The sequence below is a fragment of the Furipterus horrens genome, unplaced genomic scaffold (genome assembly GCF_987537825.1).
Source record: "Furipterus horrens unplaced genomic scaffold, mFurHor1.1.pri manual_scaffold_8, whole genome shotgun sequence".
NCBI classification, from domain to species: Eukaryota; Metazoa; Chordata; class Mammalia; order Chiroptera; family Furipteridae; genus Furipterus; species Furipterus horrens.
Window position 1 is genome coordinate 91078593 of NW_028327178.1, and position 21325 is coordinate 91099917.

Sequence of the window (21325 nt, forward strand, 5' to 3'; positions counted from 1 at the left end):
CTGCAAGGTAATTCTTTCTGACCTCAATATTAGGTATAATAATTGTCATAATCATAGCAGCTAACATACACTGAGCTCTTGTAGCATGTCGGGTCACAGATGAATTGTCTCATTTAATCCTCCCAACAACCCTGTGATGTAAGTATTATTATTATTATTTATTTCATAAGTAAGAAAACTAAGGCTCAGAGAGGGTAAGTCCCTTTCCCAAGATCACACAGCAAGTGATACAGGCAGTCTTCCAGCTCAGGTCTGCCTGGCTTTGAGGCCCATGGTATTTCTCCTTCACCATTAGGCCTCCTGGCACACAGGGATGGGGGGGTCCTATAACTTGACAGGGGTCCCTAGGACCTAGATTTTTTCGGTTTAGCAGACTCAGATTCCCTGTTCTTCCAGAGTTTCCAGAGGTCATTGATTCATTGAGCAACCATCTGTTTATTTTTTTAAAGATTTTTTTTATTTACTTATTTTTAGAGTGAGGGGAAAGGAGGAGGAAAGAGAGGGAAAGAAACATCAATGTGTGGTTGCCTCTCGCATGCCCCCAACCAGGGACATGGCCCACAACCCAGGCATGTGCCCTGACTGGGAATCAAACCGGCAATCCTTTGGTTTGCAGGCTGGCACTCAATCCACTGAGCCACACCAGCCAGGGCCCATTTATGTATTAAACATCCACTGTGTGCCAGGCACTATGCTGGGTGCTAGGGACACAGCGGGGAGCAGTTAGAACCAACGCTCCCTCCCAGAGCTCATGGCTTGGTCAGGGAGGCAGATGTAGGATCATTATTCCAAGTGTCTCTAAGAGTTCTCACTATTCCAGGTCACAGAAGACATGTGCCACCCAGATGCGGTGTTTGTCTTTGGCAACAAGAAACCCACATGCTGAGCCAAGAAAGGGCTCAGGTCTCTGGGTCAGCATCTTCCTTCCTGCTAAGCAGGACAGTCCACAGGAGGCAGAAGCTTCCATGGGGGCTTGGAGGCTGAACCAAAGTGTAAGAGCTCAGAACCAAGTTACAGGTGCTGTTGCTCCACCCCATGGAAGGGACTGAGGAACCAAAGGGCCAGGATACCCCCGGCTCTTCTCTCAGGAGACACCCACAGGCTTCCCCTTCTCCCTCTCTGCCTTTCTCTCCCTGGCTCCAAGCAACCACCTATTCCTGCCTCAGGCCCTTTAGAATTGCAGTTTAAGCAAAAACACCTTTGCTGCCACTTTGAGTCCTACTTGAATTCTCATGTCCTTCCTGCCTCCAAACTTCCTGTCCTGGACACACATCAGCCCCAGAGTGATATATCCCCAAGTGTAGCCCAGGGTCTCTGGCTGCAAGAGAAAGAAAGCTTTACAGAGGCAAGGGATAAGTGATCAAAGTTTTAAAGGATGAATAGGAGTTCAGCAGGTAGATAAGGAAGGAGAGAATTATTACAAGAAGAAGGAAGAGCAAGGGCAAAGGCACTAAGATGAGAGGGAACAGGGTATATTCTGGGACTTTCAAGCAGCTTGGAATGACAGGACTTTATAGAGCAGGAAGGGAATAAATAGGAGGTGAAGTTGGCTGAGGCTGGGCCATTGAGTGCTTTAAGTGCCAAAGGCTATGAAGTAGGGCACTAGTTCATTTCATTATACCCATCTGCCAGATGAGAAAACTGAGGCAGAGAGCGGTTGCTTGTCTAGGCCATACAACTAGCACCTGGCAGCAGAGGCAGGACACAGACCCAAACAGTCAGGCTCCAGAGCCCGCTCTCTTAATCACTTCACTAAACAGTTTCTCCTGCCCTTGGCTTCTCTGCCTGGCTAACAGGACCCTTTGTGCTCGCCCCAGGTTCTGAGGCTCTGAACCCCAGGAATATGGCCAGCTCAAGGACCTTCACCCTCCTCTGTGGTTTGCTGGCAGCCACCTTGGTCGGTGCCACCCTCAGCCCTCCTGCAGTTCTCACCCTTGGCCCAGAAGTCATCGCTGAAAGTAAGTCTTGGCCACGCAGGCCGCAGCACCATAAAGCAATGAGGCAGGTGGAGCAGCTCTCCAAAGGAGGGAGGGGGCTCCCCCTCACTGGTGGTGTGAAAGACATGGCTGGGACCCCAGGTGTAGGCGAGATTCAAGTGGGTGAGTCATAAAGGTTGAGAGTGTCTATGATCCCAGGAGTCCATGATTTCCAAGAAACCCTTCTTAAATTCCATGATTCCCAAAACCCACTACTCTGAGGTCCCGCCGCCAACAGTGTGTCGCACTGAGTGTGATGAAACTGTTGCTCCTACTGCCCTTGTCTAAAACCCCAACTGGCAGAGCGCCTCCTCGGAGTTAGAGTCTGTGCAACCAGTCCCCAGAGCAAAGGCCCTGGGCTGGAAATCTGGCAGCCTGGGTCTCAGGCACAGCTTTGTCGCCCTCTAGCTCTGTGGCCTGGAAAATTCCGTGAGCCTTGGTTTCCTCCTCTGGGAACAACCAGGAGGGCCTGCCTCACCAGGTTGTTGGGACTGTCCAATAGGACAGGAAGTAACAAGAACTTTATGAACTCTGTGGCCAAGTTTGCCCACCCTGGCATTTCTGATTTTGTGTGCCAAATAACTCTTTATTATAGAGGTCTGTCCTGCACATTCTAGGGTGTTCAGCAGCATCCTCAGCCCAGCTGAAACAACCAAAAATGTCTCTAGACATTCTGTCTCTTAGGGGCCAGAATCGCCCTGGTTACAAAACACTGCTCCGAAGTGTTGTCCCCTGAGAGGAAGATAATCAGTTGACTCTGGGAGTCCATCTAAAGCACTTAGACACCAGCCCTCTGCATGCAGTGAAGCTGGGCTGGGGCTGGATAGGCAGGGGTGGGGCCAGGCCCTGCAGGGCCACACAGGCGCTGTAGCCAGAGGAGGGATCCCCCAAGCAGGGACAGAGAGCAGAGGGTTCCGGGTGCTGTGGGAGCAGGCAGAGGTGCTCTGGGCCCATACTGTGGATCACAAGCACCTGAAATGTCAGCCGGAGGAGCTCAGAGATGAGCAACCATGGTGTAGGTGCCCCCACAGCAGAATCTGAGTTAAAGGGTTGTTGGCAAGTGTTGGGTTTTAGAGGTGATCGCAGAAAAAAGAAAAAAAAAGAAACACCAGCAGGAGAGTGCGAAGCAAGGCAGGTAAAGGTAGGCCAGCTCCGACTGAGAGCTGGAGCTCAGTCCTACTGGGCAACCAGGTCAGTTAGGGCCCGTCAGGAGGCAGAAACCACAGCAGAAGCCCAACACACGAGTTTGTATAAATAATTATGAGCAGGGGACTGGAGTCATTGGGGAATTGGCTAAGAAAGAAAATAAAAAGAACTCCAAAGAGGATTGGGGATGGGGGAGAGGCTAATTCAAGGAATGAATAAACTTGGAGGCGGAGAACCCTCCCTAGACCTCATGGGAGGAGTGTGGTTGAAGTCCAGCAGATGGTGGGAAATCTGCTGAGTTGTCCGGGGTCAGAACTGGTCCATAGTTGGCAGGCTGAGCCAGTGGGCAGAGACCTGCCAGAGGGGAGCCAATGGAATTTTCTGGGAAGCTGCCCCCAAGGAATGGGCTTGCTGTTGGCTCCCTGGGAATCCTTCTCCAGGGAACTTCCTGGACAGAAGCTGGGGTGCCCACCAGTACTCACGAGCTGCCGGAAGAACTGCTCCTGGACTCGCAGCTCTAGATAATGAGACCACAGGAGCCTGATGATAGGATCCCTGTCTTCCTCCATCACCATCAGAGCCTCTACTGATGAGCTTAACATTGCCCCAGCTGGCAAAGGAGGACTATTTATGGGCCCACCTTCATTATCGCAGAGCAGGCAAGAGGGGGGTTTGTTACCCAGAGGCAATAGTGCACAGGGACTCTGGAACACAGTGGGGCACACGTGCCTGAGTCATCCTGCCCGAGGGCTGAGGGCGCTGGGGTGTTTGTTTACACATCAATTCCCATCAGTCATTGGACGAAGGCTGTTTCCCGAGCAGCAGCTCTCCAGCACTTCGGACCGGCTGGGCACACAAGCCAAGTGGCTCTGGCCACCAGGGAGAGTCCAGCAGGGACCAAGACTCAGGGCTCCTGGCTCACACACCCTTGATCTTGCCTCCTCCTTTCTCTGCTTAGCACTTGATACTCTTTGGACAACAGGCCCATAGGATGTGGATGCCAGAGAATTGTTTACAAGTGCGTTTTGGGCAGCAAAACAGCCCCAAACAGGGCCTTATGAGTCCCCTGCCTCTTGGCTTCAAAAGTGTTTGCTGCGAGCTGGTCGGAGGGATGCAGAGGCTGGTGACACTCAGGGATGTGAGTGGTCCACCAGTGCTGCAGCCTCAGTCTTCATGTGAAGATGACCCATCTGGGCCATCATCCTCAAGGCCGCATCTACACGGTGGAGATGGTCAGGATGGAACCATTGCCTTGTGTCCTGAATTATGCTCCCTCCCAGCGTAGAACCCCCACCCAGCCATCCTTCTTGCCCCTCCTGCTGGACTCTAATCCCTAGAATCTATATCCAGAACTGACCCAGGAGCTGAAGGAGCGTAATGCTACCAACATCCTGCAGCAGCTGCCTCTGCTCAGCGCCTTGCGGGAGAAGCCGGCCGGGGGCATCCCCATATTAGGCAGCCTGGTGAACTCTGTCCTGAACCTCATTATCTGGTAAGTGGAGCAGGACCCACGGTTCTGCCCAGGACATACTTTGCACACTCAGTTGATCAGTCAACAAGTGTCAGTTGGTGTCAGCCCTGTGCCTGACCACAAAGAGTAGAACAAATGAAGTCCCTTCCTCAAAAGCTCCCAGAGGAGCTAATAACCATAGAAGAGTCACATAGGAGCCCTAATAGGACAGCTCCAGAGGAAGGCCACCTGGGGTGAGAGGGTGAAGAGATAAGGTGACACTTCTCAGTCTCAGTGACAGGGGAGCCATTGACTCCATGCTCACCAGGAGACAAGACAAAAATGGTGTTCTAGGCAGAGGGCCCAGGCTGGGCAAAGGTGTAGAGGGGTGACAGTCAGTCAGATGGCTGTTCAAACTCCAAGGTGAAGATGAGGTCACAGAGGGTTTTCGAAGTTGGGCCAAGGAGCTGGGATTCAGCTCTTAAGTAAGAGGGGAGCCGTGGGAGTGTTGTGAGCAGGAGCAGGGGTTGGCAGGGAGGGGTGTAGCAAGACCACACAGGGGAAGAGTCAGCGGACAGGGCTTGGGTCCAGCTGCTGGCTGGGCAACAGGGGAGATGGGAACGATGGAGGGAAACAAGTTTGAATCTCATCTCTCCTGCATCCCATCCAGGCTGAAAGTCACCTCAGCCAACATCCCCCAGGTGCAGGTGGAACCCTCTGCTTACAACCAGGAGCTAATAGTCAAGATCCCACTGGACATGGTGGCCGGATTCAACACGTGAGTATCCCCTGGGCCAGGCACATCAGGCCTGACAGGTTCATCCGCACATTCCCCTTTTTCCTCTATGCAGGCATCTGGAAAACAGTCCTAAGCAGAGGAAAGAGCAAGTGTGCAGGCTCTGAGGCAAGAGTACACTTGCTTTGTCCAAAGAATGGCAAAGAGAGGGGAGGAGAGGAGAATCATGGGAGGTGAGGCCAACAGGCAGCCAAGGCCAGGTCATAGAGGGCCTTCTGGACCAAGGCGAGGACTTGGCTTTTACCGAGTGAGATGGGAGCCATGGAGGGTTCTAACTAAGGGAGAAACATGACATGTTTAACATTTTTTTAAAGAATCCCTCTGGTTGCTGTATATGGAGACCACTCAGAAAGTACTAAAAATTTCAGAGGGAGACAATAATAGCTTGAATAAGAGTTTGGGGGGCAGGAAGTTGGCAAGATTCTGGATATGTTTTGGAGAGAGTAGAGACAACGGGATTTCCTGAATAATGAAGGTGCGGGAAGAGAGGGAGAGAGATTGAAGCGTCAAGGTTGACTCCAAGGTTTTTGCCTGTGCAATTGGCAGAATGGAGTGGCCAGCTACCATGACAGAGAAGATCGTAAGAGGAGCAGGTTTGGGAAGGATCCACAGTTCAATTTTGTACATGCTCAATTTGAGATGCTATAAGACACCTGAGTAAGGAATTGTGTATACATTTGGAAGCTGTCAGCATATACTGAGGATTTGAACCAGGAAAGGAATAAAATATACAGAGGCTGGGACATGCTAGGGTGAAATAAAATGAAATGAGGAGAACCCAGCAAAGGGGCTTGAAAAGGAGGTGAGATGGCCAGAAGACAGAGAGGGACAGTGGGTTTGCTCCAGCCTAGAGCTCTGACGATGCTCACTGCGTTGGACACTTTCACTCCCAGGCCCCTGGTCAAGACCATTGTGGAGATACACATGGAGACAGAGGCCCAAGCCACCATCCGAGTGGAGACCCTCAACACAAACCAGACCCACCTTGTCCTCAGCAGTTGCTCCAACAACCAAGGGAGCCTGCGCTTCAGCCTGCTGCAGAAGTGAGTGTGGCTACCTCGCACTGGGCTCTCGCCATGCCTGGGAGGAAAGCCAGGTGGGGGTTTTGCCACTTTACAGATGGAGAACGCTGACCCCCAGAGAAAGAAAGAGACCAACCTTCCTGACTCAATCTGGGGCTCCTTTCAGGGAATCTGTGATGCCAAAGAAACTCCAAGAAATCAAGGGTAGAGGCCGTCATGGTGGGATTTCAGGCATCATGCCAGGCAGTGAAGCAAGCTTTTAAAGGTGGAGAGAAGTCACCTTTCTAGGGCCCCTCAAACAACCCCAGATAGGCTAGGGTGGAGCCAGGGGTAAAACATGCTTTGGAGTCAGGCAAATGCATCTCTTCATTTACTATCTGGGTGATGCCGAGCAAGTCGCCTCCCTGTGCCTCCCCTTCCAAGCTGCAGTGAGAGGATTAGCTCAGGCCACAGCTGTAAGTAAGCACTCAGCAGAGTATGTGGCACACAGCGGGGCTCAAAATCATGGAGCCTCCCTCCACTTCCCTTTAGCAGGTGTATGGGGGGACATGCCAACTACCATCATACCAGTGTCCAGGGCAAATTTCTGTGGCAGTCCCCAGTCTCTGCTCCCTGAGAACACCTGGCTCAGTGTCTACTCCCAGCCCTGTCTAATAGGCTGTGTGTCCTTGGGCGAGTTCCTCTCTACCCTGGACTCAGTCTCCCTTCCTGTAAAACAAGGGAGAAATGATCATCTCTGACCATTCCTAATCTCTCTCCCTTTTCTCCTCTCCGGAAGGCTCTCCTTCCTGGTCAACCCCTTAGCCAACAACGTCATGAAACTCCTGGTGCCAGCCCTGCCCAAACTGGTGAAAAGCCAGGTGAGTGGAATCAGGACGTCACTGAGTTGTAAAGATTGCTCCCTCTGTGGGGCTCGAGTGGAACTACAAGCTGGTGCTGAGGGACCTGTGTCTCCTTGGGTGGGAACCTCTGGTCTGGATCATTCTTTCAGCAGTGGATCATTGAAGTCAAGGTAATGGAACTGCCAAAAGTCAGCCAGAAGACACTGAAGAGTGATGTGCTGATAAATTGTTAACAATTGACTCTGGAGCGGTTGAGGGGAGGGAGCCCAGATTTGTAGCATTTGCCTATTTCTCTGATGTAAACACTCCCTCCAAGGCCAATTTCAAGCTACTAATGTGATGTCACTGAGCAGAGTTGGGAAGAAATGTGCAGTAGCACACCATTATGTGGTATTTCCACCACATGAATACAATAAATAAAGATAACCTGAAGAGCAAGAAATAATAGTAAGATATAACAAAATAACTAGGAAGTAATGAGTTTTGTGTTTTTATTAACTTTGATTTCAGTATAATTTATTCAGTTGTAAGCTTATATACGTTAACTTTTAATAATGTCTGAATATGGTACCCTCTCAGAAATTCTTGAAAATTTAACAATTTGCCCTCACAAACCAGGACAAGCTGGCTCTAGTATACTAGTGTCCCAAACCAACCTGTGGTCCTTAGGGATCTGTCACCCACCAGGTCCTGTTGGATTGAGTCAGTAAACATAAGTCAGTCTCATTTTATATGTCCCGTATACGCCACAGGTAAGTTAAAACTCTCTTAAGTTGATTCTTCCACTTTGACCATTGATTTCCACTATAAATTCCAAGATATGTTCAAAACAGTGAGCCTCCTGGGGTTCAAAATACCTTGTCATATAACTAATTTTTTTTACCATAAAACATTTTTAAAATGAAAAGATGATGTAATAACAAAATAACTTGGGGGGGGGGTGCCCATAATCCTTCTACCTTAACTTGGCAGCTGTTTTCTCTTTTGCATACTGCCTTCCAATCTCCATCCGCACGCACTCATATGTTTGTGTGTCTGCACTTCAGTGTCAATACTATTTGATATTATTTAAGTGATATATATCTTCTATGCCATTGTACAATTTTCACAATTATTGTAATTGCTGCATCATATTTAATAGTTTACTAAACCACTCCAGAGAGCCTTCTTAAAGGAATCTCAAAGCAGAAAATTTCGTAAAATTGGGCTTTTCTGGGGGGCCAGGTGCACCTTGGGCATAAGGCAAGGGACAAACTACTGCAAAGGATCCCAAGTTCACCAGGGGCTGAAAAAGTGGTGGGGGGAGGCTCTGAGCAGCTGGTTTGGTTGGGGAAACGGATGCACCAGAGTCCTCAACCCCATGGACAAAAACTTGGTTGGCCATGGGCACAGCAGTGGGACTCAGGCCATGTGGGCCCAGACATGGGTCAGTGTGGAGCTTACGGAGCTCCTGTGTTTGTGCTGTCACAGCTGTGTCCTCTGATCGAGGAGGCTCTTGAGGACATGCATGAGGACCTCCTGCACCTGGTGAAGGGTAAGTGCACTGCTCTCTCTCACCTTTTTCCTTTACTAATGAGCTGACCACCAGGCCCTGGCTCTGCCCAGGGCATGCCTCCCCAGTCAGACCTGAGCAGCAGGTGGGAAGAGCATCAGCTGATCCCTCCCTGGGATGAATAGACAGGAATTCACAACTCTGACTTCACCAGTACGTGCTAAGGGCAAGTTTCCATGTGACCCAGCGGGTGCCCCAGATAAACCTAAGTTCAAATCCCAGCTCTACCAGTGATTTGTTCTGTGATTTTGGGAAGCCAGCTCCACCTCCTTATCCTCAGCTTCCTCATCTGTAAAATGGGGCTTATATATCCTACCTCACAGGATTGTTAGTGAGGATTAAACGTTTACAGGAAAATTTCAGGCACAAAGCAGGTTCTCTGGCAGCATAGAGAAGTGTTTTCAAACATGTGCTGAATGGATGGATGGATGGAAGGATGGATGGATAGATGGATGGATGATGCAGCTACCACTCTGGGCTTAGAGAAGAGGGAGCAAGGGAAGAGACCAGATGTATGTTCAGGAAGGAGGTCATTTCTCCCTCCCTGAGAGTAGCAGAAATGGAAGATCACAGATTTCTAACCCTACCTCAAATTTCTGCTGTGTTTAGACACCTCAGAGTGGGGATTGGCAAGAAGTAGAAAATTCTACTGCCTACTGTTTTGGGATCTGAAGCAGCTCATTCAAAGAGGCCACCAGAGGGCAATAGGAAGAAGAGAATGGAATCAGTAGCACTGAACACCCATAGAGCAAATACTGGCCTGGGTGTTTTATACACTGTCTGGCTGACTCCCTAGACGACACCATGAAGTAGTGATCCTCACCCTTCTTCACAGATAAGAAAACTGAGGCTCAGAAAAATGAAGTCATTTATCTAAGTTCACAGAAGAAGTTAGTGATAGGGGAAGGCTTAAACCCAGTCATTCAAATTTCAAGTGTGGTATAATTCATATTCAAGCCAACTTTACTGGGTATCAGTCCTGTACAACCTATGAAGCCAGTATTACTATATTATACCCCCATTTATTAAATGAGTAAACTGAGGTTGAGGCAGAAAGAAATTACCTAAGGCTACGTGGCTAGAAGAGAAGCCTATGTGGCTCCTCTGCTCCCCAGGGGCAGGGCAGAAATCAAAGGCACGGGGAGAGTGGTGAGTGAATGTATAAGGTCCAAGAACCTACTCCCAGCCTTCCCACCCCTGTGCCACCTCCTCTGCTGCCCTCCCCATTCTCTGCCAAACAGCAAGGGCAGCTGAGACGTCACTGCCCCCTCAGAGCCAAGTGGGGAATCCCAAGGTGAACATGTGGGATCCAGTGGCCAGATCCAGACTCGCTTGGGTACAGATCAGTCCAGTGGGCAGGTGGAGAGTTACAGGCAATAGGTTAGTTTTGTTCTGAACCAGGACGCTGGCATAAGATGTAGGTTCTATTATTACCCCCACTTTACAGATGGGAAAACCAACACTCAGAAAAGCGAAATGGCTTGAAGTGAAAGACTGTGAAATTTAACCTAGTGGTTTTAAGGTTATTGTGAGGATTAAATGAGGTAACACATGTAAAGGTTTCACACAGTTAAGCGCTCAATATATGTTCAATAAACGTCAGCCATTATCATTTTCATCATTGTCATTATCATCACCATTACTCCCATTGCTCTCTGCATACTCTGCGCCATGCAATAAAGTGGCCCCAAACAACCCCACCCCATACTGCCTTTCACCCTCACACAGCTTTCTTCTTGTCCCTGAGCAGTGCCTGTTCCCGTCGGCTATAACCACCTGAACTTTGACCTTCTGTCTCCTGCCATCAAGGGTGATGTCATCCAGCTCAACCTGAAGGTGAGTGTCATGGAAACTTCAGAGTAAAGTGGGGACATCATTGCCCTTCTCTGACCACTGAGGGTCAGACAATGTGGATCTCTTTCAGGGGAGAAAATGCTGGTCACAGTTAGGACACACAGGCTGATTTAGAAAAATTTCAACAGGCTGAACATGTCCCATGTAAACCATTCTGATGTAGAAAAACAGTAGGTAGAATCTAAGGGCCAAATGCAGAACATCAACCATGGTGATCTGTCCTCCAACGCTGATTTGCCAGTCACAGGCCAGAGGGTTTGCACTGAGGCTTTTGGCCTTTCTCCCAGGCAAGCCTCTGCCAATCCCCAACTATCTGGTTACCTTGAAACGAGAGCTCAGGATCAAAACACATCATTGAGAATCACACAGACCTTTCTTTTCTAGCTCCAGCAGTCCCTGACTGTGTGGCTTTGGGCAAGTTTCTTCACCTCTCTAAGCCTCAGTTTCCTCATCTGTAAAATGTAGATAGTCATAGTCACCAAGGAGAGAATGAAATGAAACTGAAGACTGGCAGGCAGGAAGGACCCCGGTAAACGGAGCTGCAGACATACTGGGGCTGGACTCCCTCAGGGACCAGGCCAACCTGGGCAGCTTGAATCCCAGACCAGTTTTCATGTATCCCTTGGAAAACTGCTGCATCAAGCATTTCCATCAATTTTGTTGCGGTTTTTAATTTTCCCATCATCCAAGGGGTTTGTGAGGTATCTGAAAAGTTGAAATCTAAATGCCAAATAAGACCTTTAAGGTTTAAAAAAATCTGAGGGGTGCAGGTGAAGTAGATGTTACTAGGCACCTGAGATAACTCATCACATACGGCAAGGCACTAAATCCCAGGCTAAGCTTCCTGGCAGCAAGCGCAAAAGGGGAAACAAACTGAGTGATGTTTTGTCCTTCTAGGTTGCTATTGGGTATGCTGCAGAGTTAAACCTACAAGCCAACTCTCTTCTCTGTATCTCCTTAGGCCAAGTTGTTGGACTCACAGGGAAATGTGAACAAATGGTTCAGTGAATCTGCAATTTCCCTGACAATGCCTGCCCCGGACAGCGCCCCTTTCAGCTTCACCATGAGACAGGATGTGGTGAATGCTGCAATGGCTTCCCTGCTCCCTCCAGAAGAAATCATGGTCCTATTGGACTATGTGGTAAGCCTCAGCATGGGACAAAGGATGAAACCACCGCTCTTGCATCAGGGGAATTTCCTGAATCAAAGGGGGTGCAAGGACCCCTAAGCCCCTGGGCCTGAATCCCCTGTCGGGCTCAGTTTAAATCCCTCTAGCAATGGAGAGGTCCCTCCCCACCCACCCACCCAACCCCGAATAGTCTCTGCCTCTGACATATAGCTCTAAAGCTGAAGCTTTCCCTGTAACATCCAGCGCTAGTCCTAGTTCTGCCCTCTGGAACCTCATAAACCTGCTTCTACCTAATAACAGTCCCATTGAACCAAAGGGCATTTTAGATACTATCCTGCTGCTGTCCACTACAGGGCCCATAGCAGACATTACTAATCAATCAGGGTCCTTCTTTCTATTGACCTAGATGCCAACACAGCCTTTGGAATCCTTATCAGCCCAGCACAGCAGGCAACCAGGGTATTGATTGGGAAACAGGTCCATGGGGCAAAAGGGTTGACCCAAAGTTACAGGAGGTTGTCAGGACTTAAAGACAGCTGACAGGCAACAGATAAGCAAGCTCTTAAGGATTAGAACTCAGAGTAAGGGGCTGAGGTGGTGAGAGAAAGGGAGTGGTCACCAGCAACCACATTCATGATTATAGTAAGAATTGCATCACATCTCTGTGTCCTCTGGGAGAAGTGAGCTGCCCACAAACCCACAACCACCACCAACCCACAGTAACAGTCCAGGCTAGGGGGGACTCCATGCCCCACAGCAGCTGACATAGGGCTATTTTTTACCAGTGGCAAACATGTAGCCTGGACCACAGGACCCGCCCAGTTTTTCCAGGGTTCTTGGGATCCCAACAGTGGGGCTGCTGGAGGTGTGTCTCCCCTCTCCCCTCAGACTGACCTGCTCTGGCTTTCTCTCATCCTCAGCTTCCTGAGCTGGCCCTCCGGCTGAAGTCTAGCATCAAGGTGATCAGTGAAAAGGTTGGTCCATTGGCCATCTGCAGCTTGATAGGTGTTTGCTGTGGTCTATCCACAGGCCTCTGGGGAATAAAAATATGTATGGGATCACTCTCCTTCCTTCCAGCACTGGTGTCTTTTACAGACTGAGTCCCTGTCCTCACGAATATTTCAGTCTAACAGCACAGATTGACCTGAGTCAAATAATTACACAGATAATTTCAGTTACAAAGGAGAGATTCTAAGGCACCTGATAAGAGTCTGGGAAACTAGAAAGGGCTTCCCTGGGGGAAAGGGTATTCCAGGCAGAGGAAGAAGCGAAATCAAAAGCTGTGAGCTGGAGAGAGCAATGGTCCATTACAGGATCTGAGAGGATAGTGTGGCTGGAGCACAGAGAGGAAGAAGGGAGGCCGGGAAGTTGGGCATGGGCCAGGCCACCTGGGACCTATGGACCAACGTGAAGTACTTGGGAGGCCACATACAGGTCTGATGTTCTTCCAGGCTGCGGACCAGCTGCGGCACACTCAGATTGTGAAGATCCTAACCCAGGAGTCCCCAGAGCTCCTTCTGGGCCAGGGCAATGCCAAGGTGGCCCAAATGATTGTGCTGGAAGTATTCGCCACCAATGAAGTCCGCCGCCCCTTCTTCACCCTGGGCATTGTGAGTTCAATTACCCCTGAAATTGGCAGCAATCGGGGGGACCTTCACTGTTCCTGTTCACTGCTCTTGCTTTGCTAAACATTTCCACCACTCTTGTCACCCAGCCGGATTAGAGTATAGGGAGTTCTAAACTCAAGAATCATGAGCTTTGGGGGCCCAACTCTGACCCTGTGACTTTATTAGTCGGTCAGGCATTTTACATCCCTTTTTCAGTCAGTTACCAGCCATCAGCTGTCCGCAGGGGTAGGAGGGACATAACCTTCCAGCAAGGCAGCTCTGTTTAAGCAAGAGCATTTCTCCAGAGAAGGAGCAGCCATGGACCGTTAGCTGCAGCACTCAGCAGTGGAGGGATGGATGCCCTGCTCTAGAAAGGGGATCTGAGTGGGACACCAACTGTATCCACGACAGGGGCAAAGAGAGAGAGAGAGACAATGCAGGAGTTATGGCTGGGTGCTGGAGCCATGCTTACCCGAGGAGCCTGGACAGTACCCAGTTGTTAGTAAGAGGCTCAGCAGAGTCACTGTGTAGAGCTGTGTGGGTTGTTCATACGCAATTGCGGGGGTGCACGGGAGGCACAGTGCCCAGGCTTCCTGTATGGAAGGATATTCTGATCCCCGACCAGCAGTGGGAACGGACTGCCCAGTGACCTGGCCCCTCCATGGCCAATGGCAGGCCCTTTTCAAAAGGCCACCAAGCCCAGGCCTGCAGGACAAGTTCATTCTCTGGGGGCAGCTCACCTGGAGCTGGAGCCTGGCCCTCTGCCCTCTGACTCACCCCAGCCCACAGGTCAAGTTGATGTATATCTTTGGCACTTGTATTTGAGAACTAACTTTGCTTCTGACCTGACAGTAATAATAGTTAACATCACCAGGGGGTTACTCATCATCTTTGTCCCTCAGTTTCCTCACCTCTACAGTGGGGTAAAAATAGGAGCCACTTCATAGGGTTGTGAGGATCAAAGGAGATAATTAGATAAACTTAAAACTGCCAGACACACAGTGAGGGCTCCATGTATGTTGGCTGCTGTCCTCATCATTCCCCACAACGAAGCTATGTGACTCTCTGTTCAGTGGGGGTGGGTACAGGTACTATCCCATCTAATAGATGAGGAAAGTGAGGCCCAGAGAGGTCAAACCCTTTCCTAAGGTCACAGAGCCTGTAGCTGAGATTCAAGTGTCAACTTGACCCTGAAGCCTCCTTACAGAACCCCACACCCTACTGTTGATTTAGTCTCTAAAAGAAATGGGACCTGGGCTTCTCTTGTTGCAGGAAGCCAGCTCAGAAGCTCAGTTTCATACCGAAGGTGACCGACTTAAGCTCAGCTTAAGTGAAATAAGGTAAACATGTAAATCATTGTGAAGAAACTGGTGAAGAAAATGAATCCCACCTGTTGATTACTGGGCTTCTTTCAACACAGTGTTTTGTGTCTCTGGGGTGTGACTTCAGTGATGGCTACTCCAGGACAGGTAGAAAGGCTGCCTTACCTGGACTGTCCCATTGTCGAGGACTGAGTGTGGGAGACAGAGAAGAAAAGGGAAGTGGCCTTACAGCAGCCATGGGGCAAGCTGACCCTGGCTGCAGAAACAGCCTGCCCAGCATCATCCCCTTGGGCTCAGGTGGCCCATTCTGGACACCCCCAACACAGAGGCAGTGACAGTCATGGAGCCCGGCCCAGAAGCACAGGGCTCCAGCTGCCTTCTGTGCCCCTGCCTGTTCTCCCACCACCTCACCACCTGCTGCCCCAGAGGGAGTTCAGGGGCTACAAACAAACCTCCTTGGACAAATCAAGCCCATGGAGAGGTTCTGATCAGCCCAGATAGGGTTAGAGGTTTGTTTGTTTTTTTTAGTGTAAATGAGTCGCCAACATAAAAATCAGAATTTCTGGTTGTTGTAGGCCGGTATTCCCACATGGCAGCAAGCAGTTGAGCTGGGAATCAGGTACCCCCTTTTAGGAGGAGACCAAGCTCCCCAGTTCACTATGGTCCTCACTTCTGAGGATGATTTTTCTGTTCTCTGGGCAACTATTTGTTTTCTGTCTCCCCACCCCACCCAATTACAATGTAAGCTCCATAAAGCAAGAATTTTATTTGGTTCAATGCTATATCTCCAGAGCTTACACTGTGCCTGGTACATAGTAGGTACTTAATAAACAGTTGAATGAATGAATGAATGAGAGCAACTCGGAGGGATCATTCTCATGGGCATCTTCTGTTGTAGCTCTGATCGTCTCCACCTGATGAACTCAGACATCGGCCTGTTCAACGTGAGTATTAACAAATTGTCCCTGGGGACACAGCATAGCCCAAGATGGTCCATTTCAAAAAGAGACATCACCCAGAATGTGCTTTCAACAAGGTCCCCATGGTCATCCCCATAGTGGGCTGGCCTGCCTCCATATTATCAGCCACAAAGACCAACCTCCTGATTCAGGCATTAACTGAGCACCTACTGTATGCTGAACATAGCTGAGAACACACACATACAGACACAGAGGTATACATTCATTTTCCCTCTGTGAAGTTTTGACCCAAAATTAGGAAGCAATCTCTTCTATTTGCAATCACATAAACTCATCTCAGTGACCTGCACAGCTCATTCCCTCTGGTCCTGTTTCTTCATCTGAGCCAGACTAAATCAGACATCTGAAATTGGCTGAGTCCTGTCTTCTGACATGGTGTGGGTTCTGGGGGGTTGGTGGTTTTTGTTGTTTCTTTTTCTTTTTTTTCTTCTTTCTTCTTTCTCCTTCTCCTTCTCCTTCTCCTTCTTCTTCTTTTGGTCCTTAGGTTTTTGCTTTGTTTTTTAATTTTTTTGACCAATATTTTTAAATGGGGAGGTTTCCACATGAAAATCGGGACTTTCAACTTCCCTTGAGAATTCAAAACCTCAGGATGCACAGGGCTAAATTTCCTCAGGCACATTCTGCAGGAGCCGTTGAGAGTGGGGAATGGGGGATACATCATTCTGATGTACCCCAATCCCCTCACCTACTGGACCAAGGGCCAGCTGGTCTTGTGTCACCCCCAGAAGTTCTTGCAGCTTTGACTGGCAGGAGGCTAGGGATTCCAGCATCTCCACCAGCTGTCCTCACCATGAGGCTGGGCTGTGCCCATTCTAGGAATGGCTGGGAGGACTGGGAATCTCAGCCAGGGCAACAGTGCCCCTTCTCTCTCACAGCCCGAGCTTCTGAAAGACATCACTACCGAGATCCTCGTCTCTGTTCTGCTGCCAAATGAGAATGGTGCGTCCCTTTGCTATTATCTCTGCACTTCCCAGGGCTTCGGGGTGGGTGCGATCCTTCTCCTGCCCGAGTCTCCATTTGGGGCCCCTTTTATTGATTTGCCACCCTGGTTCAAATTCCACCTCAGGAAGCCTTCCCAGTCACCCAGTTGAAAATGAGCTCTCCCATCTCCAACTTCCTTTACTGGTTCCAGAGCCTAGGCATGCAAAGATGACCCTGGCAATTTCACAGGAATGACGACAGGAGACAGAGTTGTAAACAGAAAATGAGAGCTCACTTGATGGGCCTCAGGCAGACCTGGTACAAGTCTTGATTCCCCTTCTTGCTGGCTGCCCGGTCTTGGATAAGCTGCCTTATTATGTGGAGCCTCAGTCTCTCTCTCTGTAAAATGGGGAAATAAGAGTACCTTCCTCAGAAACATAAAAGAGATGCTGTTTGTAAAGGGCAGAGGAAGGGGATGCCTAGCACGGTCTATGTTCAACTTTTCTCAGCCATTGCTATTGTTAAAATCAGTGTTTGTGTTAGTAGCGGAGAAAGCCAAGAGAAAAGGGGGAATTACTCTAATTAAGCCTCAGGTCACAGGGGTGGGGGAAATTGGTAACCTATGCCAACCAACATTTTTTATTTCTTTATTTTATTGGAATGAGGACCCTGGGAGGTCCTGAGGGTCCTTCAGCAGGAGTGTGAGAAGGTTCCATGGGTGCCCTTTGGAGCAGCCACAAGCGGGAGCTGGAGGCAGAGGTTAAGGAGATGAGGCTGAGTGGGTGCTGGGCAGGAGGACAGATGATCAGAGGCAAAAGGGACAGTCTGAATTGGGCGTGCTAGGTCCTGAGTCCCTCTCTAGGAACTGTGAGCTTGCACAGCTGCCCAGTCCCACCCCTGGTCCACCGGTCTCTGACCATATTTGTTATTTCAGGCAAATTAAGACCTGGGATCTCACTGCCGATGGTGAAGGCCTTGGGATTTGAGGCAGCTTCATTGTCTCTGACCAAGGTGAGTGGCGTTATACATCCTTCCCCCAGGGAGGACATAGTCACTGGGAGAACCCTGGGCTGGGAGGTACAGGCTGTGCTCCAATCCTGGCCCCTCTGTTCACTCATGGGGGACCTTGGGCAAGTCCCTTCTCTCAGGGCCTCACTTCCTCATCTGAAAGTGGAAAAGTACAACCATCCTTTCAGGGTCAATATACCCCCAGCTTATTCCACCCTACCTGTCATTCATTTGTTTGTTCACTCATTCAGTAAGGCCTGGCACAACAGAGGCTCAATAAATGCTTACTGGGCATATGACTCTCCTTGGCAGCTGCTGGGGAGAGGAGGTGTAGCAGCACCACTCCCACCCCCAAATATTATCATTAATAATATTTTAACAACCCATAATCATTTTGTGCCAGGTACTGGGATACGGGCAGCATTTTGCTCACTTTTCAAAACCACCATATGAGATACATCCTGTTGTAATCCCCATTTTACAGATGAGGAACTGAGACTGAGAGATGACAGGTCTGTTTCCAAGGTCACACACCTAGTAGGAGGCAGAGTCAAAATTTGCACTCAGCACCTGCCCCGATAACCCTCTGCTTTAGGCCCCAATATCCACCTGAGCCAATGACAGTGAGGTGGGTCCATCTCAATCAGCTGACCAACAGGAATTTACTAAGCACCTACTGTGTGCCAGACATTGATCACAACTGTGAACAAAACAGAGAGAAAACCCTGCCTTCTTGGAGTTTCTAGTCCACCCTAGAGGGAGAGAGACATTGAAAGCAGAATTATTAACCATTAAAAAAATCCACAGGTAACTTCCACCCTTCCATGGCCAAGATGCCCAACCAAAGGCCAAGCAGGCATTTCGGACCAAACCTGTAACTCTTATTAGTCCTAATTTGCCCAAAGTTGTGGATTGGTACAACTGAATTCCTGAGCTGTTCCAGAGAAATTCCCAGAGGAAAGGAAGTCTCAAAATGCCCCACCCACTACAGTCAAATTTGGGGGAAGGGTAGGAGGCTTTGTTAACTAGCTTCAAAGGCAGGTTGACATTTGACTTATTATTAGCTGCCCTCCTCAAAAATCATGCCCACCCTTCAGTTGTCTTTGATGGAGAATAATGAGAACAGTACTATGGAGAGTCTAGACTCAGGGACCAGAGGACCTGTTCTGATCCCAGCTCTGCCTCATTCTAGCCATGGGGCCTCAGGCATGTCCTCTGGCTTCTGAGCCCAGCTTCCTCATCCTTAAAAATCTGCAGATGTCTGAATACATAGGTCATGCACTAATGGACTACATTACAATAATCTAATTAAGATCTGAACAGTTTATTAATCCAAGACATATACTTGCACTTGATTCATGTTGGATGGACAACTGGTGTCCCAACAACTGTATGGCTGGAGATTGGTTTACTTCATAGATCTCTCATTAGGGGGCATTTAGCAACTGTCCTCTTTTTATTTTTTCCTCTTAATCAACTTACATCACATCATTTACAGTTTGGGTTGGAAAAGTATCATTTCATTCTTAGTAACTGTTTCCAAATTTCCTATTTTGTTCTATTCATTTGTTTTAGACAAAGCAGCACACTTATTTCCTTTCTATAGCTTTACAATATGTTTTAAAATGCAGTTGAACAAATAAATAAGTGGCTAGATATTAGAATAACAAGTATGGCTTTAAAAAGTTAATAGTAGAATCTCGGTGATGAGTATATAAGTGCTCACAATAAAATTCTTTCAACTTTACTGTATGTTTGAAAATAATCATAATGAAATGTTGGGGGAAATCTAATAGTTTAAGTTCTTCATATCATAGTTTAAAAAAAAAAAAGCCAGAGCCTTGTTAAAAATGTAGCTGCTTAAGACCCACTGGATATAGCCAGGAATCTCCATATGATGAAACTTTTGGGGGAGTCTTGGTGATCCGCTGGGATTGGGGGCAAAAATCCTATACAATCCCACACTCTGCATGCAGATACTTTGCCTGTGCTCCAGACCCCTGTGTGGCATCTCTTTTCACACACAGACCCTACTCCTCTGACCCTTCCAGGAATTCTGTATGTGAGTTCAGGGTCATGACCCCCAAGGCCAGTGATCAGCTTGAGGAGGACAAACCAGCATAAATCACAAGGCAGGAACTAAAAAACCCATTTGACTTTTCTCCTCCAATTCCAGGATGCTCTTGTAGTCACCCCGGCCTCCGTGTAGAACCATGGAACCCTCTCCTCTCTTCCAGTGAAGACTTGGACAGTGGCCATCCAGGGTAGGCTGGCTCCCAGTGAAAATCAACTCTGTAGGTGTCCCTCTCTGCAATAAATAAATAGCTGTCTATAACTTCTGCAGTCTGGAATGTATCTTTGTCCCAACTCAGGAGTCATTGTGCCCCTGGCAGGCTTGGGGCCTGGACATCCAAGGCACAACTGCATCATATTCAAGTACTTCTGAGCCAATCTGGGCCACATCCGAGCTATGTTTGGGCCATATCAGACCACCTGTGGATAATATCCAGGGTCCTGGCCGCCTCCCTGAGCATCAGGAATAAGAAAGCCAATTGTGCCCTCTTTCCTTCTGTGTTGGCCTTAAGACATCCACTTATGGTGGGACAACCTCTTGGCCAGGATTGCATGCTTTGTTCAGCTTGGCAGTGTGGTGGGTTGAAGGCTTTCTAAACAATATGACTCTGGAGACAGGCTTTGAGTTCTTGCCTGGCCCCTCTCAATGGTTGTTTGACCCTGGGATGTGGTCTCCCCTCAGTGGGCCTCAGTTTTCTTCTCTGTAAAATGGGGAGAATCATAGTACCAATTTTGAAGGGCTGTAGTGAGAATGAAATGAGAGAGACTGGTTCCAGATACATGAGAGGTGCTCAAATAATGTCATCTGTGGGTGATGTCATCGTCCCTGTTGTTACCTGGCCTCCAGGATGTTGGGCCTTATCAATGAAGGCCCTTCCTGCTTGGACAGCAAGGTGACTGCCATTGTCTCTCTGACCTCCCTGAGGCCAGCAGGTTCAGGACAGACAATAGGGCCCCTGTTCTCCAGACTCCAGGCCCGGCCCAGCACACATAGGCCTTCAGTTACACAGTGAGCCTTGCAGGAAGGGATGGGTGGGCATTTCAGGAAAGGCATTACCCAACTTCAGAACCTAAACAGGCATTAGAACAGCTCACAGCCTGGAAAGGCAGCTCAGAAGGAGCTTCCATCTATGAGACATGGACTAGGCTAAGAGGGACATGGAGAGTCCAGGATAAGATCCTGCATAAGGCGCTTATACCAGGCTCAGCGATCCCCTACTGGGCAGTTGCTGTGCTCTAGGCCCTGCGTTATAGCTGCCACACACCACCGGCTCCCAGGAACTCTTAGTGTGGTCTGTGTCCCCACACATCACATTCCATTGTTTTTCTAAATCATATTAAATCTGGGTGTGAACCCCCACTGACGAGGGTAGGTCTCTCCTGGTTCCCTTGAGTCATACAAGGATCTGTTGGGATTTGAGAAGCCTGGAAGATGGGGCAGAGCCTATGGTCTTGGGACCCACCCAGTGCCAATGAAGGGACCTCTGTTGCAGCTGACGCTATCCCATCAGAAGCGAGCAGCTCCCATACCTGGTCAAGCTGGAGCACTTCTCCCAAACAGCCATGGCCACGGCTCCTGGATTCCAACTACCCACAACCTCTGGGGCTTCCTGGGGGTTAGTGGATAAATAACCCCACTTCCTCACC

The 21325-nt window shown here is 49.1% G+C and overlaps 1 protein-coding gene across 4 annotated transcripts in view; it reads left to right on the top strand.

Moving 5' to 3' along the window:
• Window positions 1–19940, top strand: part of BPIFB1 (BPI fold containing family B member 1) — a 37129-nt gene extending 17189 nt beyond the window's left edge. For 3 of the 4 annotated variants that reach the window (XM_090286240.1, XM_090286239.1, XM_090286236.1), the window contains exons 2-16: window positions 1818–1958; window positions 4473–4614; window positions 5243–5350; window positions 6262–6411; window positions 7169–7250; window positions 8703–8766; window positions 10535–10620; window positions 11600–11779; window positions 12688–12741; window positions 13219–13377; window positions 14647–14714; window positions 15595–15640; window positions 16552–16615; window positions 17532–17608; window positions 19782–19940. In XM_090286240.1, the coding sequence (XP_090142366.1) occupies window positions 1844–1958; window positions 4473–4614; window positions 5243–5350; window positions 6262–6411; window positions 7169–7250; window positions 8703–8766; window positions 10535–10620; window positions 11600–11779; window positions 12688–12741; window positions 13219–13377; window positions 14647–14714; window positions 15595–15640; window positions 16552–16615; window positions 17532–17608; window positions 19782–19814 (1428 nt within the window). In that variant the 5' untranslated portion in view covers window positions 1818–1843 and the 3' untranslated portion in view covers window positions 19815–19940. Of the gene's footprint in view, window positions 1–1796; window positions 1959–4472; window positions 4615–5242; window positions 5351–6261; window positions 6412–7168; window positions 7251–8702; window positions 8767–10534; window positions 10621–11599; window positions 11780–12687; window positions 12742–13218; window positions 13378–14646; window positions 14715–15594; window positions 15641–16551; window positions 16616–17531; window positions 17609–19781 lie in introns of all 4 variants that reach the window. The other variant, XM_090286237.1, reaches the window with a different exon arrangement.
• Window positions 19941–21325: the final 1385 nt, after the last annotated feature.